Here is a 23883-nt window from a genome sequence, read left to right as displayed (position 1 = left end):
TCAAATATTTAATATTCATTAATAAGTCTTAATTTTCAAATAATTTTAAAAGTTAGGAAGGGTTGACTTGTAACCTTAATTTTTTATCCGACCAAAAAAGTCTCAATATGTGACTTTTTTTTTTATTTTTTAAAAATTCAACTTAACCTTAAAAAAGAAAAAAAAAATTGAATGTTCCAGAGGCAATGAGATTTGTAAGGAGGAGTGACGATGATGAGGGCGTGACACCACCCTTCCATCATTATTATTCATGAGTTCAAATTTCATTCCTCCACGCGACACCGTTTCTGTTTATTTCTTGAATTAGTATTTCTTAATTACGTCTTTAATTGGGTTAACATTTTTTTAGAATCATTCCTTGAATGGAAGAAAAAAACAAAGTTCTTTTACAATAATTTTAATATAATTCTTTTTTTGGGAAATAAATGCGGTGAAAACTTGATGGTAAATAAATGCGGTGAAAACTTGATGGTAAATAAATGCGGTGAAAACTTGATGGTAAATAGAAGTACCAATACATTTGAAAAAGATGATCCAAGCACACAATTGTAGACAAATTATTATTGTTTTTAAAAATTAAGCGGGCGAACCGGATCCTGCACCTATAAATATGCCCCCTTGCTTCGCAAACTTCATCACCCTCACCCATTAACCAAAATTTCATTGCTCAGAAAATTCGACCTCAAACCCTCTGCTTCCATGGCAATCAAACTCTATATTGTGTATGTGCATACTTCTGCTCTCCTTTTTCTTTTTTATTTTCTTGCAATTTCATGAATTTGTTTCCATTTTCTCTTATGTCCTTAGCCTGTGTTTCGCATTTCGATCGCTTTCTCGTTTGCGTTTTGTTCTTTGATTTCATCCTTCCTTTCCATGTTCCCAGTTTTTTTCCTGACATCTTTTGGTGTTTCTTGATTAATTGTTGGTTCCAGATCCTGTTTTCTTTGTATTTTGGTTGAATATAGTGGATCTCACTGCGATTTACGATTCATTTGACTATGCTGTTGAGAAAGAAAAAATCCGGTTCCGTTTGCATTGTATTTTTGGTGTTTTTGTGTTATGTTTATGCTGATGAATTCTGTAGGATTCGTTCGGTAGTGAAATTTTATGTTGCCCTTTTCTTTTTCGAAACTAACCAGGAATGTTATAGAATCAATAATTTATTTCTGTTAGTCCCTTATTAACATTGTTATTTATAACGAAATTAACGCAAAATATAGGAATGTCGACTGAATAAAAGGTCGAACATTCATGTTATCTGCAGTCTTGCAAAATATATTGATTTTTAATGTTTAAAGGGGTTCTTGATTGTCTTGTATTCATCAATGATTCACCGGATATTTCAGAATCAGTGTTCAGGAACAATTGGATTACCAAGAGACTCTGTTCTACAATGGCTAAAAGTTTGACTACTTTAGTTTTAAATGTTTCATCTTTTATGATGGAATCTGTTTTAGTTTATCTTTGGAGTCTGAAACAGATTTGTTGTCTTGCAAACATTTTCCCTGCTGGTAAACCATTTAGAACACCTCGTCCGCGGTTTTCTTAGAATTATTGAACAAATTTAGGAATATGAATGTGTACACACTTGCCAAACTACAGAGTTCTGCTAGTTAAGAAACATGACCCTGTATTGAGTAGTTATTAACAGTGCCATCTCTGGCTCACATATGTAATCTACGTTTTTTCTTAGCTTATTTCCTATTCTTCAGATGCGGATAATTTCCAGGCGCCTTTACCTCTCAAACTTCGATTTTATGCACTATTGATTTAAAAGTGTTGATTAACTCGTTCTTAAGGGTTAAAGCCTAGTGTTGGCATGTATGCGCACTGGTTTTCACATTGATTAGTTTGAATTCCTTGTCCGCTCTTGTGCAACGTTTAAGAACAATGATATTAAATTATGGTAAACTTGAGCCCATAATGTCATATTCTGGTGCTGTAATTTGGACTTTGTTACGACCTTACTTGACCACTATCTATTTAATAGGGACTGTGTCCTCGAGTTCCAAAAAGTTGGACTGTTATTCTATTCATGTAAATGTGTGCCTAGATATTTTGTGTTACCCGGGGCTCCTATAGTTATAAAATTAACTTGCTGCTATTGCTACAGTTTCTATTCCATGTACGGACATGTTGAGAGACTTGCAGAAGAGATTAAGAAGGGGGCAGCGTCTGTAGAAGGTGTTGAAGCCAAGTTGTGGCAGGTAACGTCTGAAAAACCACCAAGATATTTGTCCCATAACGTCCTGCAATTCCTTGCCTGATAAACTCTTATTAGGTACCGGAAACATTAACCGAGGATGTCCTTGGCAAGATGAGCGCACCATCAAAGAGTGATGTGCCAATTATCACCCCGACCGAACTCCCTGAGGCCGATGGTTTAGTTTTTGGCTTCCCTACTAGATTTGGAATGATGGCTGCCCAATTCAAAGCATTTCTGGATGCAACTGGAGGTCTTTGGAGAACTCAACAACTTGCAGGCAAGCCTGCTGGTATCTTTTACAGTACTGGATCCCAGGGAGGTGGACAGGAAACTACCGCGTAAGTTCATCCTATCATTTATTTTACTTTGATAAACATAGCACACCAAATGATATGAATTCAACCATAAGAGGAATCTCCTGAGCTGAAAACAATTATGCATCTCTATAGGTTGACTGCCATCACTCAGCTGGTTCACCACGGAATGATATTTGTTCCCATTGGTTACACTTTCGGTGCTGGCATGTTCGAGATGGAGCACGTTAAAGGTGGAAGTCCTTACGGAGCTGGAACATTCGCAGGTGATGGCTCAAGAAAACCAACCACTCTTGAGTTGGAGCAAGCCTTCCACCAAGGAAAGTACCTTGCTACCATCACAAAGAAGCTCAAGGGATCTGCCTAGACTTCAATATAAAAGAGATACTGTTTGAAAATCCATCCATTTCCTATTTTTTCACCATTCGAATTTGTATTTGCTTGCAATAATCATCGAGTTGTTTGGTTATGAGAATTGTATTATTGTATGCTTCTCAATAGAGTTGTTTTAAATCATACAAACTTGCTATTTAGCTTCAAATTTTCTCAGCAGCTTTCTATTTTTAACCTGACCATTTGATTGCAGAGCAGTTTCGTGAACTGTATCAATAATGTGACCGAAGCCTTAATGGTCATTTTGGAAAGACTCACGATCTACCAACCATTTCTTTGTCGAGCATGGCTTAACAACGGTTAAGATATTTTATCATCAACAAGTTAGAACTTGGTCCATTAAAAAAATATATGTCAATAATTTAATATCTTTGCATGGATAAAACAAAGGCCCACATAGTGATTAAAAAAAGGGACCTACGAAAGCATAATTTTATTTCTTTGATACCCTAAAAATGAAGCATGGAGGGAAAAAGGAAAAGAAGAGTGAAGCTATGCATTATGGTTGGATGGAACTGTAGGGCAGTAGGTCATAATTCATTATGCATTGAGGCCCCAACTAATACTTGTTTTGAATATGCCTTGCTGCTTACCCTAAATACTTTACTTGATATTGAAATATTGTTGTTTTAATCAAATTCTTAACAAAAATTTAAAATGGGTTATTGTTTATATATAAAATAAGTCTATATTTTTATTATATTAGCAGCATATACCTAGTCTCAATTAGAATATATATATACATATATTTAAATTAGGGAAGCATCATTGTTTCAAATCTCAGCTTTTTGTTAGATTTCCTTTGAGATCTTCATTTTCTTTTTTTATAGATAATCACTTTTCTTTATTTGGATTATTTGGATTATGTTACAAAAAAAAGAAAGAATGAATGAAAGTAGTTGATGCTAATTAGTCATTTAATTTCTGTTTGTTCGAGGAATTATCCCTAAACACAATTAAGCATCAGGTGAAAGGAATTATTCGGAGACAAGTTGGAAATAAATAATTTATAAGAAAACAAAACCCACAACATCAGTTGGATAATTATATCCACAGTCACATAGGGAATAAAGTTAACTCGTTTTCTTTAAGCAACAACATTCTCAGGTTATAAAACAAAACAAATAGGTTATTACTTATATTTTTTATGGGTTAACTCATATATGCTTGAGCTTATATAAAAATTTGATGGGTGATGTCTATCCATGTTGTTGACCAAACTAATGGTAGCTAAATTTTACAGGAATAAGAATCATTCTTATATAATATTTAGTTGAGAAACAACATTTAAGACACTTTTCTTCTCACTCACGTGGCATTACAAATTATTTGTAGAATTTATTTAATAATATCTTATATATTTCAATTGTTTAATCTTCATTACTGAATACTTAAAATTTTGAAAATTTTATAATTTGAAATAACGTTAGCATTATAAGGACAAAATTTGTCTTTATTCAAAACTGTTCTACAGATCTGTGGTTAACACCAATCTAATTATTAGATAAGCACATAATTTGATGAATCAAGTAATTTAAATGTATTTTGTTCACATGTTAGACCTTTAAACTAAAAGACAAAAAATGCATGAGATGTCGAAGTTACTAAAAACTAAAATTTGATATTTATTTAAATAATTTCAAAATAAAAAATATAAAAAAGAACCACGTGGTTTTAAATCTTATTTGTTTCCCTAACACGAGACTTCACAATCCATCTCCCTTAGGGACTAGAGTCTTTGCTGGTACACCGCTCAATGTCTGGTTTTGATATCCTTTGTGACTGTCCAAGTCGACCGCTAAGAAATATTGTCCATTGTGGTTTTGTATACATCGCTATCATCCTCAAAATTTTAAAATGCGTAACGTTTTTCACATTTTTATAAGAAATATTTTGTTTCTCTATGGGATCTCACATTTAATTATTTACTTTATTACTAATCAAAATTATTTGAAATCTAAGAATAATGGGGGAATAGATGTGGTTTAATGAGTATGATAAAAAGTAGTTTTGTTTATAGAAATGACCGTAACTTAGTTGCTATAATTACATGAACAGTAGAAGCTGCAGTTGTTTTTGTTATTACAATACTCAATCATCACTTCTTTCATAATTCAGATAGAATTATTAACTATTAATTCAACCCCTCCACTTTACAATATCACAAATACAGCACATTAATATATTTAATTGACAAATAGTTATAATTTTAATCTCTTACAACACACGTGGCCTTTCCCTAAATTGTTATTCTTTTCAAATCATTTTACACCGTGTAATCACACCTCCATGGAGTATATCCATTCATTCTGGGCGTTGGATGAAAAGAATATGTGAAATATGTCAAATATTTGAAATGTTATTAATAATAATAACATTTTCTTGTGGGCCAGCTTCTGAGTTCCACTAACATATTCCAAATAAATAAATAAATAAGAAAAAAAGTGAGATGTGAAATCCAAATTCCCAGTCCCCACAATCTATTTTCACTTTTGTTTTTTCTAAATAATATCACAAATATTCCTTCACCCTTTTGTAATTATTTTGAGTTAAGTACACAAAAATAAAAGAGAGAAAGAAATATGGATATTATATATGTGTTTGAGAAAGAACTAGTACAGTGATGTGGAGAATAGTGCGTGCATTCCCCCGGTGATCTTATCAAAATCCAGGAATAATAATAATAATAATAATAATAATAATAATAATAATAATAATAATTTGGTATGAAGGGTTATGATAAGATATGTACTAGTTTTAATCGAGTATTAATAATAATAATAATGATAATAAGGAAGGGGGTTTGGTGTCTTATCTGAAGGTTCCTCCGAAGCTTGGAGTCCAGAAATCGACGGTGGTTTCGTGGGTCACCGGAAATGTACTTGAAACTGGAACTAAACAAAGCCCTCTGCTTCTTAGATCCTCTTCTTTTCCTTCTCCTTCCGTCCTTTTCTCGCACCATTTCTGCTGCTGCTGCTGTACTACTGCGCCACCTCCGCTCTTCAAATATGGAGTGCTCAATACCTGGATTTTTTTTTAATTTTTTTAAATAATTATAATGTTTTTCAAGGTTTAAAACAAAAAAAAAAAAGACAATAAGTGAGCACTTACACTGACTTGTTCATGGAGGAACTTTATGTATTCAATGGCTTCAGACAGCACTGAAGCGGTATCAGTCTGGTGGCACCAAATCACAAACATTCATTTCATATCATTCATTATCATAAATTTTGAATTAATTTTAATTTGTGTAATGATGTTACCTTTCCGAAAGGTGAGACCAGTTGTTGGAGCGCAGTGATTCTGTCCCCCATCTTCTCTTTCCTCACCTGCAAAACCCAACCCCATTTTCATCTCTTCTGTTTTCCTCTTTTTTCCCAATTTACTAATCTCTCTATAACTCAATTCAGTTCAGTGACCTTAAACGCTGGCAATCCCGGCGCCGTTTCATTTCGAGGCCTTTTAACCGCACCACCACCACCACCCGTTTGTTGTTGATTCTGATCATTCCCACTTTTCTTTCCACCCTCTGATCTACTCTGTTACCAATTTCAATTTCAATCATCATTATTCACAACCCTAATCATAACCCAACCAATTGCTTTTTATTGTTTTTACCTTTGATTTATCTCCCGCCAAGGCTGCAGCGTTGTACGACGCCGGAATATAACTCGCCCTCGCGTCTTTCATGTCTGACGCGTTCCAGAATGCTGTGTTGTTAGAAAACTGTAACTGACTCTGTGGTGGCGTCGGTGCTGCTCCTTTTGGTGGTGAGTTTCTTAAGAACGGAGGTACTTTGGAGTTCGACCATGATGCTGCCGCCATCAACTCGCTGGAGTTCATTCCGAAATGGGTATTGTATGGGAAGTTCATACCCGCTCCCGAGACTTGCTGTTGCTCGCTGCCTCCGCCGGCTAATAAGCCTTGTAATAGTGTTGTGGAGTTTCCGTACAAAGCGGCGGCTGCGGCGGCGGTGTCGAGTGGAAAACTGGTGATGGTGCTGTCGCCGGTGCTGTAGTGAGAAGGGCTGAACTGTGGCGGAGGCTGGTTGTGGTGATCTAATGAAAACCCTCTGTTTATTGGCTTGAATTCAGTCGCTGGAGATTCCCCTGAATATAGCTTCTCCGATCTCATCCATTGAATCTGTTGTTGTTGGTGTTGGTGATGTTGCCCTGTTTCTTGCATATTCAAATTCATATTATCCGGCTGCAGCATCGACCGGAAACTGCTCTCCGCCGCCTTCTCTCCGCCGCCCCGACTGTCCCAACAACAACAACAACAAAAATTAATAATACCCACAGCCGCCGTCAATTAAAAAGCAAAAGGGGATTACACTTACAAGAGGGGTTGGTTCCAATCGAGGCCCAAGCCCATGATGTGCAAATTGGGGTCGCCTGCGCCGGCGCCGGAGTCGGGGTGGTCGACGAAAGTAGTTATGGCGGAGGAAGAAGGGGATATTCCTGCTTCGTAGCGGCTTCTAGTGGCGTCCCACCAATTTCCAGAGCTCTGAAACTCCTCCGCCATGGCTACTGCAGCTCTGAATCTCAAACCCAGTTTGATGATTTGGGATTTGGTTCTTTCGGATTTGTTCTGTGTTTGTGTGTGGAGTTTCTATTTACAAAAAAAACGATTGAAAACGCTTCGCGGCATATCGCTATTTATATTGCTTGCACTGCAACTAAAATAAACAAAATTAAAACCAGAAGAAAAAGAAATGTGGTTGACAATTTCAGGGAGAGTTGATTAGACTCGGAAAAGGTCAATTTGGAGTTGAATTTATTAAATTCCGTTATTATGACGATTTATTTATTTATTTATTTATTTTTCTTTTTAAGTTGAAAATTTATCATGGGTAATATTTTGAATTTATTGGAATTTATTCCTTGTAATTATTGATTTATTTTTAATAATTAATAACGTCTTTTTTTTATTATTTTATTTAAATAGTATATGATTGAGATATAAAAGTATTTAAAAATAATAATAATAATTCATCTCACCTACCAAAATTATAAACTTGCACTTATTATGGTTGAAATGGAGGTTGATTACATTAATGACGAGAAATATTGAAATTAGCAAGTAAAAAAAAAAAAAGAAAATTAGGGAAATTAATGGGTAGGAATGAAATCTAATAACCAAAAAGAATATAGCATATGGTTGAAAGGTATAATTTAACCATTTAAATCCATTTTTTTTATATATATAAAAGTTCTAAAATTAAACTTTAAACTTAAAAGGCTTCTTAATTTAGAATTATCATCCTAATTGGAAGGGGAAAAAAGAGCAAAATATAGGGGGAAAGATTGAATCATATATTTTCTTTTTTATTTATTAAAACCATACTAAGTTACCCAAAACAGTTTCATGCATCACAAATATAAGAATATTACTTATTCAAAAACAAATTCAATTGTGCTTATTACTTTTGGAAACAATAAATTTAGGAAAATCCTTGCTACACCTATAAAACCCTAACCTTGCTTTACCTTCAAATTGAGCTGGAACGAATACGAATTTTGTGTTTGATACCGACTATTCTCTATGATGTTTATACCATGAAATTATGAAATTATTCGTATTCTTTTCTTTTTCTGTTCGTTGTTGACAACGTGGGTGTGAGCTAACTCATAGCCAAACCTAGAAGGATGATGGTTTTCTCGACCCCAATCATATTCCCTTTAAATACTCATCTATATCTATATTTTTAAATACTCCTCTATATTTATATTTTTAAATACTCCAAGTGGGAGAGGAATTGGAGAGTTGCTTGAGTAAAAAATATATATAATTTTAACTCATTTTTGAAGAAAAGATAAAAATATGAAAAAGAAAAGGTCAACGACTTGGGTCCACACGGCGTGCACGCGTGCGTAGACACGTGGGACCTACTCTCTTTTCTTTCTCATTCCCACCATATGAGTCAGAGCCAGGAAAATGACTTTCTTCCGTATATAATATATATATTTAATTTCCCTTTTTTCTGCCCTAAATTAAAAATTCTTCCTTCTTGATCATTTGCTACCTTTCTCATACTAATTTCAGATCTTATTTTGGTGTCAATTTTCATTTAACATATAATCTTCAATTTTTTAGCCTATTGCAAAATTATAAAAAATAAAAAATAGCACAAACTTTGCGATATATTTCATTTTAGATATATTAGTTATATTAGTGATATGTTTGAAGGAACTTGTACACTCGAGTAAAGAAGAGATACATGAATAAACAAAGATGATATATGAATGAGAGTGAATCTAGATTTTGAATCATGAGCATGAGACGTCACACTTCTAATATTGAAAGCGCTCTATTCACCAGATATTTACTTCAAATACACCTAACTCTTCTTGCATTCACGAAATTCACTAACCCATTTTAAACTCATTTCAAGAACAAGCTTTAAAATGTGAAGAGAAAAACAAATTCAAGAGTGAAATCAAGTTCTATTATTGGAAGCCATTATATGTTAAAATGTGAAGAGAAAAACAAATTCAAGAGTGAAATCAAGTTCTATTATTGGAAGCCATTATATGGAAGAAGAATGAAAATGCTCTCATTATTCTCCCCAAACAAACCCTCTCTCTCTCTCTCTCTCACTTTGAGAATCAATCCCAATTTGGGATTGTTTCTGTGTATCATCCATACNAATATAGGGGGAAAGATTGAATCATATATTTTCTTTTTTATTTATTAAAACCATACTAAGTTACCCAAAACAGTTTCATGCATCACAAATATAAGAATATTACTTATTCAAAAACAAATTCAATTGTGCTTATTACTTTTGGAAACAATAAATTTAGGAAAATCCTTGCTACACCTATAAAACCCTAACCTTGCTTTACCTTCAAATTGAGCTGGAACGAATACGAATTTTGTGTTTGATACCGACTATTCTCTATGATGTTTATACCATGAAATTATGAAATTATTCGTATTCTTTTCTTTTTCTGTTCGTTGTTGACAACGTGGGTGTGAGCTAACTCATAGCCAAACCTAGAAGGATGATGGTTTTCTCGACCCCAATCATATTCCCTTTAAATACTCATCTATATCTATATTTTTAAATACTCCTCTATATTTATATTTTTAAATACTCCAAGTGGGAGAGGAATTGGAGAGTTGCTTGAGTAAAAAATATATATAATTTTAACTCATTTTTGAAGAAAAGATAAAAATATGAAAAAGAAAAGGTCAACGACTTGGGTCCACACGGCGTGCACGCGTGCGTAGACACGTGGGACCTACTCTCTTTTCTTTCTCATTCCCACCATATGAGTCAGAGCCAGGAAAATGACTTTCTTCCGTATATAATATATATATTTAATTTCCCTTTTTTCTGCCCTAAATTAAAAATTCTTCCTTCTTGATCATTTGCTACCTTTCTCATACTAATTTCAGATCTTATTTTGGTGTCAATTTTCATTTAACATATAATCTTCAATTTTTTAGCCTATTGCAAAATTATAAAAAATAAAAAATAGCACAAACTTTGCGATATATTTCATTTTAGATATATTAGTTATATTAGTGATATGTTTGAAGGAACTTGTACACTCGAGTAAAGAAGAGATACATGAATAAACAAAGATGATATATGAATGAGAGTGAATCTAGATTTTGAATCATGAGCATGAGACGTCACACTTCTAATATTGAAAGCGCTCTATTCACCAGATATTTACTTCAAATACACCTAACTCTTCTTGCATTCACGAAATTCACTAACCCATTTTAAACTCATTTCAAGAACAAGCTTTAAAATGTGAAGAGAAAAACAAATTCAAGAGTGAAATCAAGTTCTATTATTGGAAGCCATTATATGGAAGAAGAATGAAAATGCTCTCATTATTCTCCCCAAACAAACCCTCTCTCTCTCTCTCTCTCACTTTGAGAATCAATCCCAATTTGGGATTGTTTCTGTGTATCATCCATACTAACATCTATGCTATTACTTCAACGCACATGTGAATCACACTTCAGTTTGATGCGGATTCGACAAAACATTTGGCAATATGAATGAACAAATCATAAGCAACATAAACATATTGGTTTTGTTTGAAGGGGAAGCTGTGGTGTTCTAATAATAAGAGTATCATAACCCCACTAAGGAGTAGTGCCATACAAAATAAATTATGACAGATCACAGTTTTTGTAATGTTTTCAACCTTCAACCCACACTTATTTCTCTCATCGTGCCTTTTTTTTTTTTCTAAGTTTGAAAAACCCATTTCAGTTCACACACACCCACATGTTCATACAAAGTCAAATTGGAGATTAAAAAATTTGAATATCAAGTAATGTCAATAAGAGTTTGCCAGTTAGAAATCACTAATAATGCATACTGAATGGTAGCTTGTAATGACTGAATATTTGTTTCATTATTAATCACCCATCTCACCTCTTACAATCCACCCTCTTCGAGGCCCAACGTCTTCATTGGCACTTGTTCCACTTTTCAATTCCACGTTAACTTGAAAATAAGTGATACCACTTGTAATGCCTTGAATGCATCTTTCTTTTCGGTGATTCTATTATGAATTTTATGGTTGAACGTGCTTTGCTTGGAGCAATTCTATGTTGAGGGACCTCTTAGCAATCTTCGTACGATACATTTGAGTGAAGATAAAACATGTTGGAAGGAATGTGTTGATTTGTGGGGACGGTCTTCATTGTTATAAGCGAAAAATAAATAATGTGACCATGTCACCGGGGATGCAGCATAATGGAAAAGAGTAAGAGAGTGATGTAAGAATGTGGTAAGGGTGAGGTACCTTATATTATAATAATAAATAAAGAAGAAGAAAATATAGGCAGGGAGTAGTGGATTATACCCATAGGAAGGGAGGAGACAAAAGGGTACACCAAAGTGAGTGAAGGGTGTCACCATGTGAGTTTCAAAAGAAGAGCCCATAACTAAATTTTTAAATACCCACTCAAATCTTATTAATAATCAAACAAAACCTCTACTATTTTGCTTCTTTTTATTATTATTATTTTTATTAATTTTATAAATACCACTTTTACCTACCAATTTGTATATTTCTAACTATTGAATAATATCTGGTTACACGGTATATTTGAATATTTTTTTGTCCTATTACTAGATTATTATTGAGAATAAAGAAAAAGAAAAAAAAGTCAACCTACAAAACTGGGGAGAGTGAAACACGTCTCGTAGTGGGTCGGTTTTCTCTCTCTTTTCTCTTAAAACATTTTTAAATTTAAGAAGAAAAAAAAAAAGAATGAGAAATTATTAGGTTGAAGCATAGGGGAGACAATAAATGAAAGAAAGATATGGTGTGTGAGATATTCGAATTAATGTTTGTGAGTGATAGGTAAGATATTTAGAAAGGTGTTTTAATGTGTTTAATTACTTATAAGTTCAGTGTTTAGAATGTGATTATGTCAGAAAGCACTGAGAAGAAGGGGTAATAATTGTTGGAATGTAAATTAAGGTATGATGTGATGTGATGGATAAATTTTAGTGACTGTCTAATGGGACAAATCTCATCTTGTTAAGTCAGCATATATTAAAATAACAATTGTTGAAAAGTCAACCAACATAATATTGAGGTTGACTAAGGCAATGCTAAACCTTCTGCTTACCAATTTCTATGGCCTCTATTTCCATTGCTTTTGACTTTTGTTCAATCTTTTTTTATAAAAATATCTCCAACAGTTTTTTGAAAATAAATACTAAAAATACATATAATTCAAAATCTAGAATTTATAGGTTGAATTAAGATATATATATCATATAGTTTAGATCTAGGGTTGTCTTTTTAGATAATACGGCCACTTAGTCACCCACCAAATGCGACAAAGCCAACTAAGATTTCCACCAATTTACTTTGTTTATTTTTTTGGACTGCACAAATCCATTTTATTATATAGTTTTTTTCCCGCCCAAAAAGGGTATTAACCCTAAGTTTGTTATATATTTATATTTTAGAGAATAAATTATAACGGTAAGCTTAATAATACAGGAGAGAGACAATGACAAATTTATTGTCGTGTTTGAGCTGTCCAAATCCTTAGTATCCTCACCTAACCCCTCTAGACTATGTATATATATATATATAACTCAAATATTTATTAATGAGAATTTGTCATTTTAATTGCTTAAATAATTTTATTTGGTTTTTTTATTTATATAAAAAATATGTTAAGGAATGATAATGGGATTTGAAGATGTAAGGACCACAGAAGACCACCTTTCTTTTCATTGACTTGTGCTTGTAATTCAAATGATTTGAATCTTTTCAAACAAGATAATGATAAGTATACTAAAAAGAATGACTAAATAGATAGTGGGTTTCTGTCTTTTCATTCAATATTTTTTTAATTTGATTTATAATTTATAATTATAGTTTTAGTTTTCTTTCATTCCTCCAGCTAGTGGGGTTGACATGGATCTTGACCCTCTTCCATGAAACATTCTTGTGTTCATTGTGTATTTATGTGTCATTGGGTCCCATCCGTGCCTTATAATCTTGCTATATTTAAGGGACCTCTTTTTCATGTGAAAATTAAATAATAATACTACTAGAGTCCATACCTTGTTTTATTTTAATTTATATCCTATGAAATGTACGAATATTCCATACTTTCAAAGTTTTAAGATTAGTTTATACACCAGTTAAAAGTAATTTAGTTTATATAAACTTTGGAGTATGTAAGCTTATACATCATCTAAAAAGAAAGAGTAACATGAATGAGAATGAGTATATAAACATTCAATAAATAGTTCATTACTAGGTTCTCAATTCGCCATTATATCTTGAATTTAAGTACAATGTGTCTAGCTTATATGTTCTTTTAGGATTATAGCAAGCGGAAAAGGTATGCTTGAGAAAAGGCACACCGCCTAAGTAAGTAGCCATTTGAAATTCTTTTGAGTAGTAATTATAAGGATCACTAAGATAATTTAGTATGCGACCATGAACTACCTTCTATAGTTAGAAAATGCATGATTAGGACATTTGTGTGTGTTGAAATGATAAGCATGGTATATGTGTTGTCTGCAGATTTTAGTCCTGTATGCTATATAAGATGAATTCCACCCAGGTGATAGAATTATTTATTTCCCTATTTGAGCACGTATAAATGAGCTATGATAGGAATAGGACGCTAGAGATATGATGATTTTAGGATGACCTATGTTAGGATACTTTTAATACATCAAGTACCTCAAGATCGTGAGAGGTGATAAGTGAACTAAATCCTAGTACTCCACGAACCAGATTAGCCCCAAGATTTAGTCTAGAAAGTCTCGAAAATAACATGTCCAAGTTATAAGTCGTCTAGATGCCCTACGAACATTGCTTATTGAGTATGTTTTTACTCACCAGATATTACCCTTTTTTTCAGGTGATATTGATGGTTGGTCGAGGTGGGAGAGCGTTTGAGAGCTGCGCAATCATAGAGGAGAGTTGTCTTGGGACATCAATTCTTATGTGCTAGGGGTTGTTGTCCTTTATTTTGTATCTTATCCCTAGTCCCCGTTTTATAATAAATGTGTAAACAACACTTCGATTTGTAAATGTTTGTCTTTGTTTTAAATAGAGTATTTTTTTTTTTAACTAGGAAAAATTTTATCCTATATTTTATTGTCTGTCTATCAATTCATTTTGTGATATGTGATTGAAAGTCTAATAAAATTAGATTTTCACAATCCAACTCTAGCCTATAGTAGAGTAACCTACCGTTATTTATATTAATTAATTTTGTATCATTAATTAGGTCCTAATAAGATGAATTTGAAAGAAAATTTAAATAGTTATTTTTGAATGGTTCAAATTAATATTTAATATATATATATATATATATATATATATAATATTTAATTGGTAGGGTTAGGAAATTAATATTTGATATATTATATATATTAAATATAAATATAAATATATTTATTGAATTTGATAGATTTAATATTACAACCATTAATACTAGATATAGTAAATAAAAATTAAATTTGAATCTATATTGAAATATTTTTGGTATTTAAATATGATTTAAATAAATATATATTTTTTAATATAGTAGATATTAAAATATATTATTTTAAATATGAAAAAGTATGGTCTTGTTCCAGGCCTCCAAAAATATGTTGGGTTTTTAGCCCATAAAAGTTTGGGCCACACTTTAACGTAAAAGGTCCAAATGGGCCAAAAATGAATCCAAATTCTTGATCTTGGGTGGAGTCTTTCTTTCAGATTGTTTTGAGCCCAAGATTGAGGTCCATTGGCCGTCGGAAGTATTCGATCCGATTCTCCCCGCCGCAGAAGCCGATTGCGAGGGCGAAACTCATTTCCAATGTTCTTCACATAATTTCGGAGCTATGGAGCATCTGTTCGAAGCTTACTCAAATACTTCTGACGAAGACAACCAAGAAGATGAACCTCAGCCCAAGCGTTTAGCTCTCCCCTCTTCAACATCGAAGAGACCCGAACATTCCCAATTCCAGCCGATGTTCCGGCCATCGCATAGCCCGGACTCCACTTCAGAGCCTCAAAAGGAGATTATGGTTCCTGGACGCTACATTTCCAAGAGGGAGCGAGCACTCATGAGTTCAGCTCCAGTTTCTAGGGCTCCAGAATCATTTCTGAATCCATCCGTCCAATCTTCAACCGGTATTTGTCTGTTCTTTTTTTTAGCGTTTATCTATTCATTAACTGAAAGTATGAGTTTAGTTTAGTTGATTGCCATTTCTGTTGGTGCCACTATCTTAACTCTTTTGATATGCTACATAAAGGAGTCTTCGCAATAACTCACTCTTTGGCTTGTGTTTTATTCATTGATTATGGAGGGAAGGATCGATTTATAGGCGTGCATACAACTCGTGTATCCAATAAATTAACTTTCATGTACCTTGAATTATATCGCGAAATTCATATAGGAAAGTACCATGTAAAGAATCTGATGAATCTAGCTTAAAATTCAAACAGTTGGAAGTCTTTCGGATTCTGATCTTCCACGTGATATCTTGTCATTGTTGAGAAGTAGAGCTAAGAACTATCTGCAGCAAGGCCTCATGCCTAAAAGGATGTCTGTAAGTCTTGACTGCCATACAAAAGCCGTCAATGCAGTTCAATGGTCACCAAGTCATGGTGAGCTTCCATTTCTCTTTCTTTCTTTTATGTTTTGGTAAATTATTTGATTAAGTTTATTACCTAGTTTCTTTCCATTATCATTGCTAGTTCTGTTCTTCTGTTAGGATATATTTTTTTGCATGGTCTTTATGCCCTGGCTTATTGATCTGTTTGTTAGAGTTAATGCAGCTCATCTCCTTGCTTCTGCTGCTATGGATTACACAATCTGCATATGGAACATATGGAGCACTGAGCAGAAGCTAGCATTCAAGTCAAGCATCCACAACGCTGCAGTTAAAGATGTTGAATGGTCACAACAAGGATTATCTATTCTTTCTTGTGGATATGATTGTTCTTCAAGATTGATTGATGTTGAGAAGGGAACAGAAGTTGGACTATTCAAGGAGGATCAAGGCGTTGCAGTTGTAAAGTTCCACCCTAACAACCCAAGTGTCTTCCTTTCCGGTGGACTGAAAGGCAGCCTACGAATGTGGGATGTGAGAATTGGAAAAGTGGTCAACAAATACAATCGACGGCTTGGCCCAATTCTTGATGTTGAATTTACTCCTAATGGCAATCAATTCATTTCTTCTAGCGATGTTTCTTCAAGCAATAGCAGTGAAAGTTCTGTCATCGTTTGGGATGTCACAAGAGAAGTTCCGCTTTCATATCAGGCATGTTATTTTCCACCCTCCTTTTCATCACTACAATTATCATTTGTCCTCTTGCATTCATTTGCACAATCCAATTTCAAGCAGTGTCAGAAAGCTACATAAGGAAGAAAATTGGTTAGCTTCCATTATGCAAACCACTATGTTGCCTAATCATGTCTCATCACTCCTAGTGGTCTTTAATGATAAAGATGCATCCTATGATCTCTGCATGTTTGAGAAACATAAAGAAACTTAGTTGCAAATACTGCTGTGTGGTAAATATAATCAGTTATTACTTAATACCATGATTAGTAGTGGGAACTTAGTTGCATTTAGGTTCCTTAGGTAATCTTTTGTTTGCTTTTTTTAGCACTTCTGTTATGCATGCTTGAGATACAGAAGAGCTAATTGAAAGTGACATAATAGGTTTATATGGAAGCCTACACTTGTCCATGCGTGAGATGCCACCCATTTGATCCAGTTTTTATTGCCCAATCGAACGGAGATTATATTGCAATCTTCTCTCTAAACCCACCTTTCAAATTAGACAAATACAAGAGGTATGGAAGTCATGTAGTCTCAGGCTTTCCAATAAAATGTAACTTCAGCTTGGATGGCAAGCAAATCATCTCTGGTTCTTCAGATGGCTCTATATATTTCTACGATTATAAATCATCCTTGCTTATACACAAACTAAAAGCATCTGAACAGGCTTGCACAGACGTTGCCATCCACCCAACCTTACCTAATGTAATTGCTTCGTGTAGTTGGAATGGAAATATTTCCGTGTTCCAGTGATTGTTCTAATTTATGTCTTGTAATCGCTTCGTGTAGTTGGAAGAGAAATATTTTCGTGTTTCAGTGATTGTTCTATTTTATGTCTTGATTGTTATCAGATTCCCTTTACCAAAATCAGAACGATGAATGTTGAATGTTATTCCCTACATTTTGTCTAATGATGAGAATGATTGAAGAAATTTTGTAAATGTTCTCTTTGGAACCCCTTGATCATCTCTTCCAGATTAAATTCTATCTTGGATAGACAAACAGTACCATTTGAGGGCTTTGAACTTCAGTGTTCATCCACTTCTCTTCTGCTGAGAGAAAGAGAGAGAGGGTGTGTGGGGGCGAAAAGAGAAACGCTTAAAGAGAGACAATTATGGAAATCACTTTCCATTCTTCATGGGGTTCAGTTTTAGGGAGACAAGACACTCACTTTTAGATTCATTTTTCCAAATGGGACCAAACATCCCCACCTTTCTGCACCAAATACACAGTACGCCCTCTACTTCTCCACTTATGATACTATTTTTTTGCTCACAATGTTGCATCTTTTACTTTTCAAATCATGCATCTCTGTTCTTGTATTCGTTTGATTTCTAGAAGTCTTGACAAACATCTGAGTTTTGATTCATCTCTATCATAGATAGTTGTTCATAGCTCTAACTCGTTCATTTCACAAACTTTATATCAACTCTAGCTCGACTAGAATGTTTGATCTTGGAAGTTACCCGACTTGCTTAATCTGGTCATCGTTTTTAGTTTCTTCCCTTCCAAACCACAATCCATAGATTCCATTCAGTGAAGAAACTATGTAATAAAATATCCAACATATTTTGTGATGTAAAACTTGAAACGTGTTCAAAGGAAATGCACAAGACTCTCTGATCAGTCAACTCCTTTATATCCCAACATTATAAAGAACACGCCACACAATATATAGAACTTCATATGGTGAACTTCATATGGTGAAGGATGAAGTAGCATATACAATGAATGATACTACAATTTTCTATCTACACCTTGAAACCATGTTTTACATAATACACATAGCCATGGGGTTCAAACTAAACTGTATTACCTTAACATTATTTAGCTAACCACCTTTTTCACCCATTGGACACTAATTAATTATATAATGTATTCATCATGCTTTTTGGCAGCGAAACCAAAACCACTTAAAAGGATAGAAACTTTATAGTATAATTAATTAAGGAATCTAATCAAACTCGAAAACTTCATGGAATCCCTTGTTGCTTTGTAATAAATCAACGCACACACACACACATAACCCTTTTAAATCATGATTTCCCACCTTTTTTTTTTCTTTTCTGATCCATCTTTTCATGGTTTTTCAACCGTGATTTTGTTGATTTAATTGTATGTTATCATGTATGTAACTTTGTTATGTGCCTCTAAGACACAATAGGGTTCAAAAAGTTGCCGACAAACTCATTTTGCTGGTACTAAGCATGTGATTTGAGGCCTAAACCTGGTCGCTCATTCGCCACTTTGTTCTTTCCTTCTCTCTAATTTGTACCCAAATTCCTGTTTTTTTTTTTTTTTTTTAATTTTTTAAGGTAATTACATTGGTTTTGGTGAAGCAACACCCTTAATCATGATTAGTGTTTCTTCATTTTCCTAATTGGGAAGTCTGCCTTTTATTCCCGTAGCTGGCATTTCTACATGTTTTTTGGTTTATAATCCTATGTCTGTTCATGTTCTAACGTTGTGTTTCACACCAAGCATAATTCAGTTGGCGGAGGATTTTTATTCCATATTCTGAGGTACTTTTGATTCTTGCTGCTTATCTTTCGATTTTTTACACCAACCATATCGATTATAACTAATTAAACTATGTTCAAATATTATGTTAGAAAAGTGGAAGCAATATGTTTTGATGAGTGAGGCCATAACCAAAAGCTAGAATCCAATTCCCATAATTTGCATCTTCTTTACTGTTTATGTATTGTTTTTGATTTGAAACAAGATTTGGTTCACCTTTTCACAAAACATTATCACCCTTTTCTTTATACTTTTGTTGAATATGTTAATATTTATTTTCATTGGTTAAGTGACTGGGACCCCCTAAATTTAGGGCACTCGACGGACAAAGTGGGTCTGAAACAGTGGAAAGAACGGAGAGTTGTTTAGGGTAAGTATAATAAGTGAAAGAAAGGAAGCAGAGAAGAGTGTAATGTAATGAGGATAGAAAGAGGAAAATGAATGATCAGAAATTGTTGTGTCTCAAAGTGAAAAGGGTTAGAATTAAATAGTGATATGGGAAATCCATTGTCGTCTTCTTTATTTTGGGACATCAACGATGACAGATATTATCTTTTTTGTGCTCAGTGACTATGTCTTGTGAGAGGCACCCACGAAAGACTCTATCAAAGTTTATAAAGAGATTAAAAAAGAATGAGTTACATGTGACACAAATTATGAAGTAAAAGAGAGAGAGATTGGAAAAGAAGAAGATGGGGTTGGGTGGCATGTGAAATAAAGTGGATATGCAGTGAAAAAGATTGAGAATTGAGTTGAAATCTGGAAGTACCAATTGAAGAGAGGATGGAGTGGATTGTTTATGATGTAAATAATTGTTAATTAAAGCAAAGTGTCGCATTAATCAAGGCAGCATCCTGTCTTAACGACATGCTTGCTCATTAACATCCTTTATTGCTTCTATAAGCTCTTTCCATGTTCCAATTTTTAGTTCACTTTCTCTTTAACCTCTCAAATCCCTTATTCCACCCTTTCAAATTCCCAACCATCACAAGCACTCGACTAAAAACTATCTAAAAAAACTATTCATTAAGTACGGATCTTGAGACTTGAAAAATAAGATCTTATCATTACGCATAAGATCTTACGAAAATGATTTTCATAATAGTAATTGATTACTAAATTTAAACTATTAATACATTCTTTCATTGTTTGATATTTGTTGCAATATCGTATCTGTAACCCTAACCGGAGCGATCATTTGTTTGGGGAGCCGATGTTTTGGCGAGGAAATGGGAGGGGCAGAGTTGAGTCCGGGCAGGGGAACCGTGAAGTCACAGTGTTGGCGTTTTAAAACAATCGTGCACGTGTCAACCTTACAAGGTAGGTGGCCAGCTGGCTGGTCCCACGTAGATACTTCAATAAGAAACTCCTCAGTAAACTACCGTACGCAACAAAGCATACTATTATTTCTCTCATTTGTTCTCTCGCGTTTCATTGACTCCAAATCTCGTCCTTTTTCTCTTCATCGGAAAATACACGGTTACGCTACCGTTAAACACAAATAATGGAAGTGCCTGCCGGTATTTCGTACGACACCCGCGCTACAAACACTGCGTGTTTACCGGATATTGCCAGTTATTTTTAATTAAAATTAAATATTAATCCACGGACTTGTTATGCCATGAATAAATGAATGAAACATGAACTAAAACTACGTTCAAATGAGAGCGATCTTAAATATATGATGACTAAAAAAAACTTTAAAAAAAATAAAAGTTTATGAATCAATTATAAGAACTTCGTGGTCAAACATGTTTTACTGAATTGTCTCCACTCTTAAAAGACGAGTAGGTAACGTAGTTGCATGTCGAGGCCATAATCCTGATTTCGAATCTTGGGCAATTTTTATCTTTTATTATTATGTTGTATCAAATCAAGTAATATTATTTAAATAAATGTGGTACGGTGCTCCATAAAAGTAGAAGTCAATTAAAATATTTTAAAGTTTATGGACTAAATAAACCAAATTAAAAGGTTTAAAATATTTGGTTATTATTAACAAATAAAGGATTATCCAAATGAAGATAATTAAAATGGGAGATTGAAGATATTTATAACAAAATGTTTTAGTTTGACAAGAAATGGAAATGAAGCATGAAAAAGATGAGATACAAAAGCACTAAATAAAGAGGGCTAAAATAGTAATTTTACATATTAAATTAAAAAAAAAAAAAAAAAAGGAAAAGGCGTTGTTATGTAATGCTTGTTTACGTGTTGTCTATAAATAGAGAATTGTTCCATTGTTTTCCCCCCCACGCATTCCTTCCCTCCTCCCTCTCTCTAACAAACTCCCATTCTCTCCAAAACAAAAAATGCCTGAAGCTCCAAACGCACCCTCTCTGCTGGAAAAAAACAGCGCCGCCCTCCAATTCATCGAAGACATCACCACCAACGCCGCCCATGTGCAGCGCCAAGTCCTCTCCCAAATCCTCTCCCGCAATGCCTCCTCCGAGTACTTAACCCTCCACGCCCGCCCTTCCCCCGACACTTTCAAATCATCCATCCCTTTGATCTCTTACGACCACATCCAACCCTTCATCACCCGCATCGCCAATGGCGACACTTCCCCTATTCTTTGTTCTTCTCCCATCTCCGAGTTCTTAACCAGCTCCGGCACTTCCGGCGGCGAGAGAAAGCTGATGCCCACTATCCATGAAGAGCTCGACCGTCGCTCACTCTTGTATAGTTTGTTGATGCCTGTAATGACCCAGTTCATTCCGGGGTTGGAGAAGGGTAAAGGAATGTATTTTTTGTTCGTCAAAGCCGAGGCTCGAACCCCTGGCGGCCTTCTCGCTCGCCCTGTTTTAACTAGCTACTACAAAAGCTCCCACTTTAAGGACCGCCCCTACGATCCCTACACCAATTACACCAGCCCCAATGAGGCTATACTTTGTACGGACTCATACCAAAGCATGTACGCTCAAGTGCTGTGCGGCCTCTGCCACCGTCTCGATGTGCTACGCGTGGGCGCGGTTTTCGCCTCTGGCTTTATCCGCGCCATACGGTTTCTGGAGAAGCACTGGCAGCTACTCTGCCATGATATCCGGAGTGGGACACTTAATTCCCAAATCACGGACCAGGCGGTTCGGGAGGCTGTACTGATGTCAGTCCTGCGTAGGCCTGACCCTGAGCTGGGGGACTTCATTGAGGGGGAGTGCTGTAAGGGGTCGTGGCAGGGAATCATTACAAGGCTGTGGCCTAATACCAAGTATGTGGATGTGATTGTAACAGGGGCAATGTCGCAGTATATTGGGACGCTTGATTATTATAGCAATGGGCTTCCCTTGGTGTGTAGCATGTATGCTTCTTCCGAGTGCTATTTTGGCCTCAATCTTAACCCTCTTTGTAGCCCAAATGAAGTTGCTTACACTCTCATCCCTTCCATGGCCTATTTTGAGTTTCTTCCTCTCCAAACAAACCACAATCACGAACACCAACTTGTCGATCTTACCGATGTCGAACTCGGCAAAGAATATGAGCTCGTCGTCACAACTTATGCTGGTAAAACCATTCTATTCAACTATTGTTTATGGAAGCCATGAAAATGAAATTATTTTGTTTTAATTCACAGGACTGTATCGATATCGAGTTGGGGACATTCTAAGAGTGGCGGGATTCAAAAACAAAGCTCCTCAATTCAACTTCGTGTGCCGAAAGAACGTTGTTCTAAGCATTGACTCCGACAAGACCGATGAAGTTGAACTCCAAAATGCGGTGAAAAACTCCGTCAACCATTTGGTGCCATTCGACGCAACGTTAGTGGACTACACAAGCTACGCCAACACATCAACAATTCCGGGGCACTACGTGGTGTATTGGGAGGTGAACCAAAAGGGGTCGACCCGAGTGCCGCCGTCGGTGTTCGAAGATTGTTGTCTCACGATGGAGGAGTCGCTGAACAGCGTATACCGTCAAGGGCGGGTGTCGGACAAGTCCATCGGCCCCTTGGAGATCAAGGTTGTCGAAATTGGGACATTTGATAAGCTCATGGATTATGCCATAACCATGGGAGCTTCTATAAATCAGTACAAAACGCCTAGATGTGTGAAGTTTGAGCCCATCGTTCAGCTTTTGAACTCGAGAGTGGTGGGTAGTTACTTCAGCCCTAAGTGCCCCAAGTGGGTTGCTGGTCATAAGCAATGGTGCCAACAGGATTCAACCTTCACTAATTAGGCAGATTTTTATGCGCTTTTTCTTTTTGTTCCTTTTTTCCCCCTTGCAATCAAATAATATGTATGTTCTTGTGATGTTAAAAGCATCATCAATTCACAACCTCCGTAATTTTTATAAACCCTGAGTTATTTGATAACACAAAACACATTCAAACAAACCTATTTATAACATAAAACATTAGAGAGTTCTGTCTCATGGCTCAAATCGTCCATGAAATCGTTATGAAAAAAAGTGGATACAAAAAGATATTCGGTAAGAGCCCTCTTTCGTTGGAGTTAGATATACATACACACGTACATACCCTAACTAGCACATAAATACACTAAAACCGTGAGTCATTCACAATGACCAGAACAATACTTTATTTCTCCGGATGAAATTAGATAATAAAATTGAGGCTCACATTTTTTTAGTAATCTTCGTGGCTAATTACTTGATCTAATTACCACAAAATTCATATTGGATCACCCATTTTAGTGACA

At 34.9% G+C, this 23883-nt stretch overlaps 4 protein-coding genes across 5 annotated transcripts; 3 read left to right on the top strand and 1 right to left on the bottom strand.

Annotated features, from left to right (window-relative positions):
- Positions 1-594: 594 nt before the first annotated feature.
- Positions 595-3061, top strand: LOC111447224 (probable NAD(P)H dehydrogenase (quinone) FQR1-like 1). The gene is made up of 4 exons (XM_023086268.1): positions 595-722; positions 2114-2207; positions 2282-2544; positions 2656-3061. The coding sequence occupies exons 1-4, from the start codon at positions 700-702 to the stop codon at positions 2885-2887; spliced, it is 612 nt and encodes a 203-aa protein (XP_022942036.1). The 5' UTR covers positions 595-699; the 3' UTR covers positions 2888-3061.
- Positions 3062-5479: 2418 nt separating this feature from the next.
- Positions 5480-7652, bottom strand: LOC111446921 (transcription factor bHLH123-like). 2 transcript variants are annotated; one of them, XM_023085848.1, is made up of 6 exons: positions 7253-7652; positions 6532-7171; positions 6333-6452; positions 6177-6242; positions 6031-6090; positions 5480-5937 (listed from the first exon to the last, which is right to left on the bottom strand). In XM_023085848.1, the coding sequence occupies exons 1-6, from the start codon at positions 7435-7437 to the stop codon at positions 5725-5727; spliced, it is 1284 nt and encodes a 427-aa protein (XP_022941616.1). In that variant the 5' UTR covers positions 7438-7652; the 3' UTR covers positions 5480-5724. The 2 variants fall into 2 exon arrangements, with proteins under 2 accessions (XP_022941616.1, XP_022941615.1); XM_023085847.1 differs by having other exon boundaries at positions 6025-6090; positions 7253-7648.
- A 7530-nt stretch (positions 7653-15182) lies between these two features.
- Positions 15183-17558, top strand: LOC111446958 (WD repeat-containing protein 25). The gene is made up of 4 exons (XM_023085899.1): positions 15183-15551; positions 15867-16028; positions 16200-16684; positions 17090-17558. Exons 1-4 carry the CDS (start codon positions 15260-15262, stop codon positions 17459-17461), a joined length of 1311 nt encoding a protein of 436 aa, XP_022941667.1. The 5' UTR covers positions 15183-15259; the 3' UTR covers positions 17462-17558.
- Positions 17559-21494: 3936 nt separating this feature from the next.
- On the top strand, positions 21495-23510 carry LOC111447677 (indole-3-acetic acid-amido synthetase GH3.6-like). Its single transcript, XM_023086959.1, has 2 exons — positions 21495-22729; positions 22800-23510. The coding sequence occupies exons 1-2, from the start codon at positions 21541-21543 to the stop codon at positions 23399-23401; spliced, it is 1791 nt and encodes a 596-aa protein (XP_022942727.1). The 5' UTR covers positions 21495-21540; the 3' UTR covers positions 23402-23510.
- Positions 23511-23883: the final 373 nt, after the last annotated feature.

Source organism: Cucurbita moschata, unplaced genomic scaffold (assembly GCF_002738365.1).
Source record: "Cucurbita moschata cultivar Rifu unplaced genomic scaffold, Cmos_1.0 Cmo_Scf00009, whole genome shotgun sequence".
NCBI lineage: Eukaryota > Viridiplantae > Streptophyta > Magnoliopsida > Cucurbitales > Cucurbitaceae > Cucurbita > Cucurbita moschata.
Note: the sequence above shows the minus strand (reverse complement) of the source record. Positions and strands in the feature narration are given on the sequence as shown.

Coding starts and splice junctions, on each gene's coding strand:
- LOC111447224 (XM_023086268.1), top strand. CDS start 700: ATGGCAATCAAACTCTATATTGT. Junction 723..2,113: donor GCAATCAAACTCTATATTGT/GTATGTGCATAC, acceptor CTATTGCTACAG/TTTCTATTCCATGTACGGAC. Junction 2,545..2,655: donor GGTGGACAGGAAACTACCGC/GTAAGTTCATCC, acceptor GCATCTCTATAG/GTTGACTGCCATCACTCAGC.
- LOC111446921 (XM_023085847.1), bottom strand. CDS start 7,437: ATGGCGGAGGAGTTTCAGAGCTCTGGAAATTGGTGGGACGCCACTAGA. Junction 6,453..6,531: donor TGGCGGGAGATAAATCAAAG/GTAAAAACAATA, acceptor AATTGGTAACAG/AGTAGATCAGAGGGTGGAAA. Junction 6,243..6,332: donor CGGGATTGCCAGCGTTTAAG/GTCACTGAACTG, acceptor TGGGTTTTGCAG/GTGAGGAAAGAGAAGATGGG.
- LOC111446958 (XM_023085899.1), top strand. CDS start 15,260: ATGGAGCATCTGTTCGAAGCTTACTCAAATACTTCTGACGAAGACAAC. Junction 16,029..16,199: donor TCAATGGTCACCAAGTCATG/GTGAGCTTCCAT, acceptor GAGTTAATGCAG/CTCATCTCCTTGCTTCTGCT. Junction 16,685..17,089: donor AAGTTCCGCTTTCATATCAG/GCATGTTATTTT, acceptor GTGACATAATAG/GTTTATATGGAAGCCTACAC.
- LOC111447677 (XM_023086959.1), top strand. CDS start 21,541: ATGCCTGAAGCTCCAAACGCACCCTCTCTGCTGGAAAAAAACAGCGCC. Junction 22,730..22,799: donor CGTCGTCACAACTTATGCTG/GTAAAACCATTC, acceptor TTTAATTCACAG/GACTGTATCGATATCGAGTT.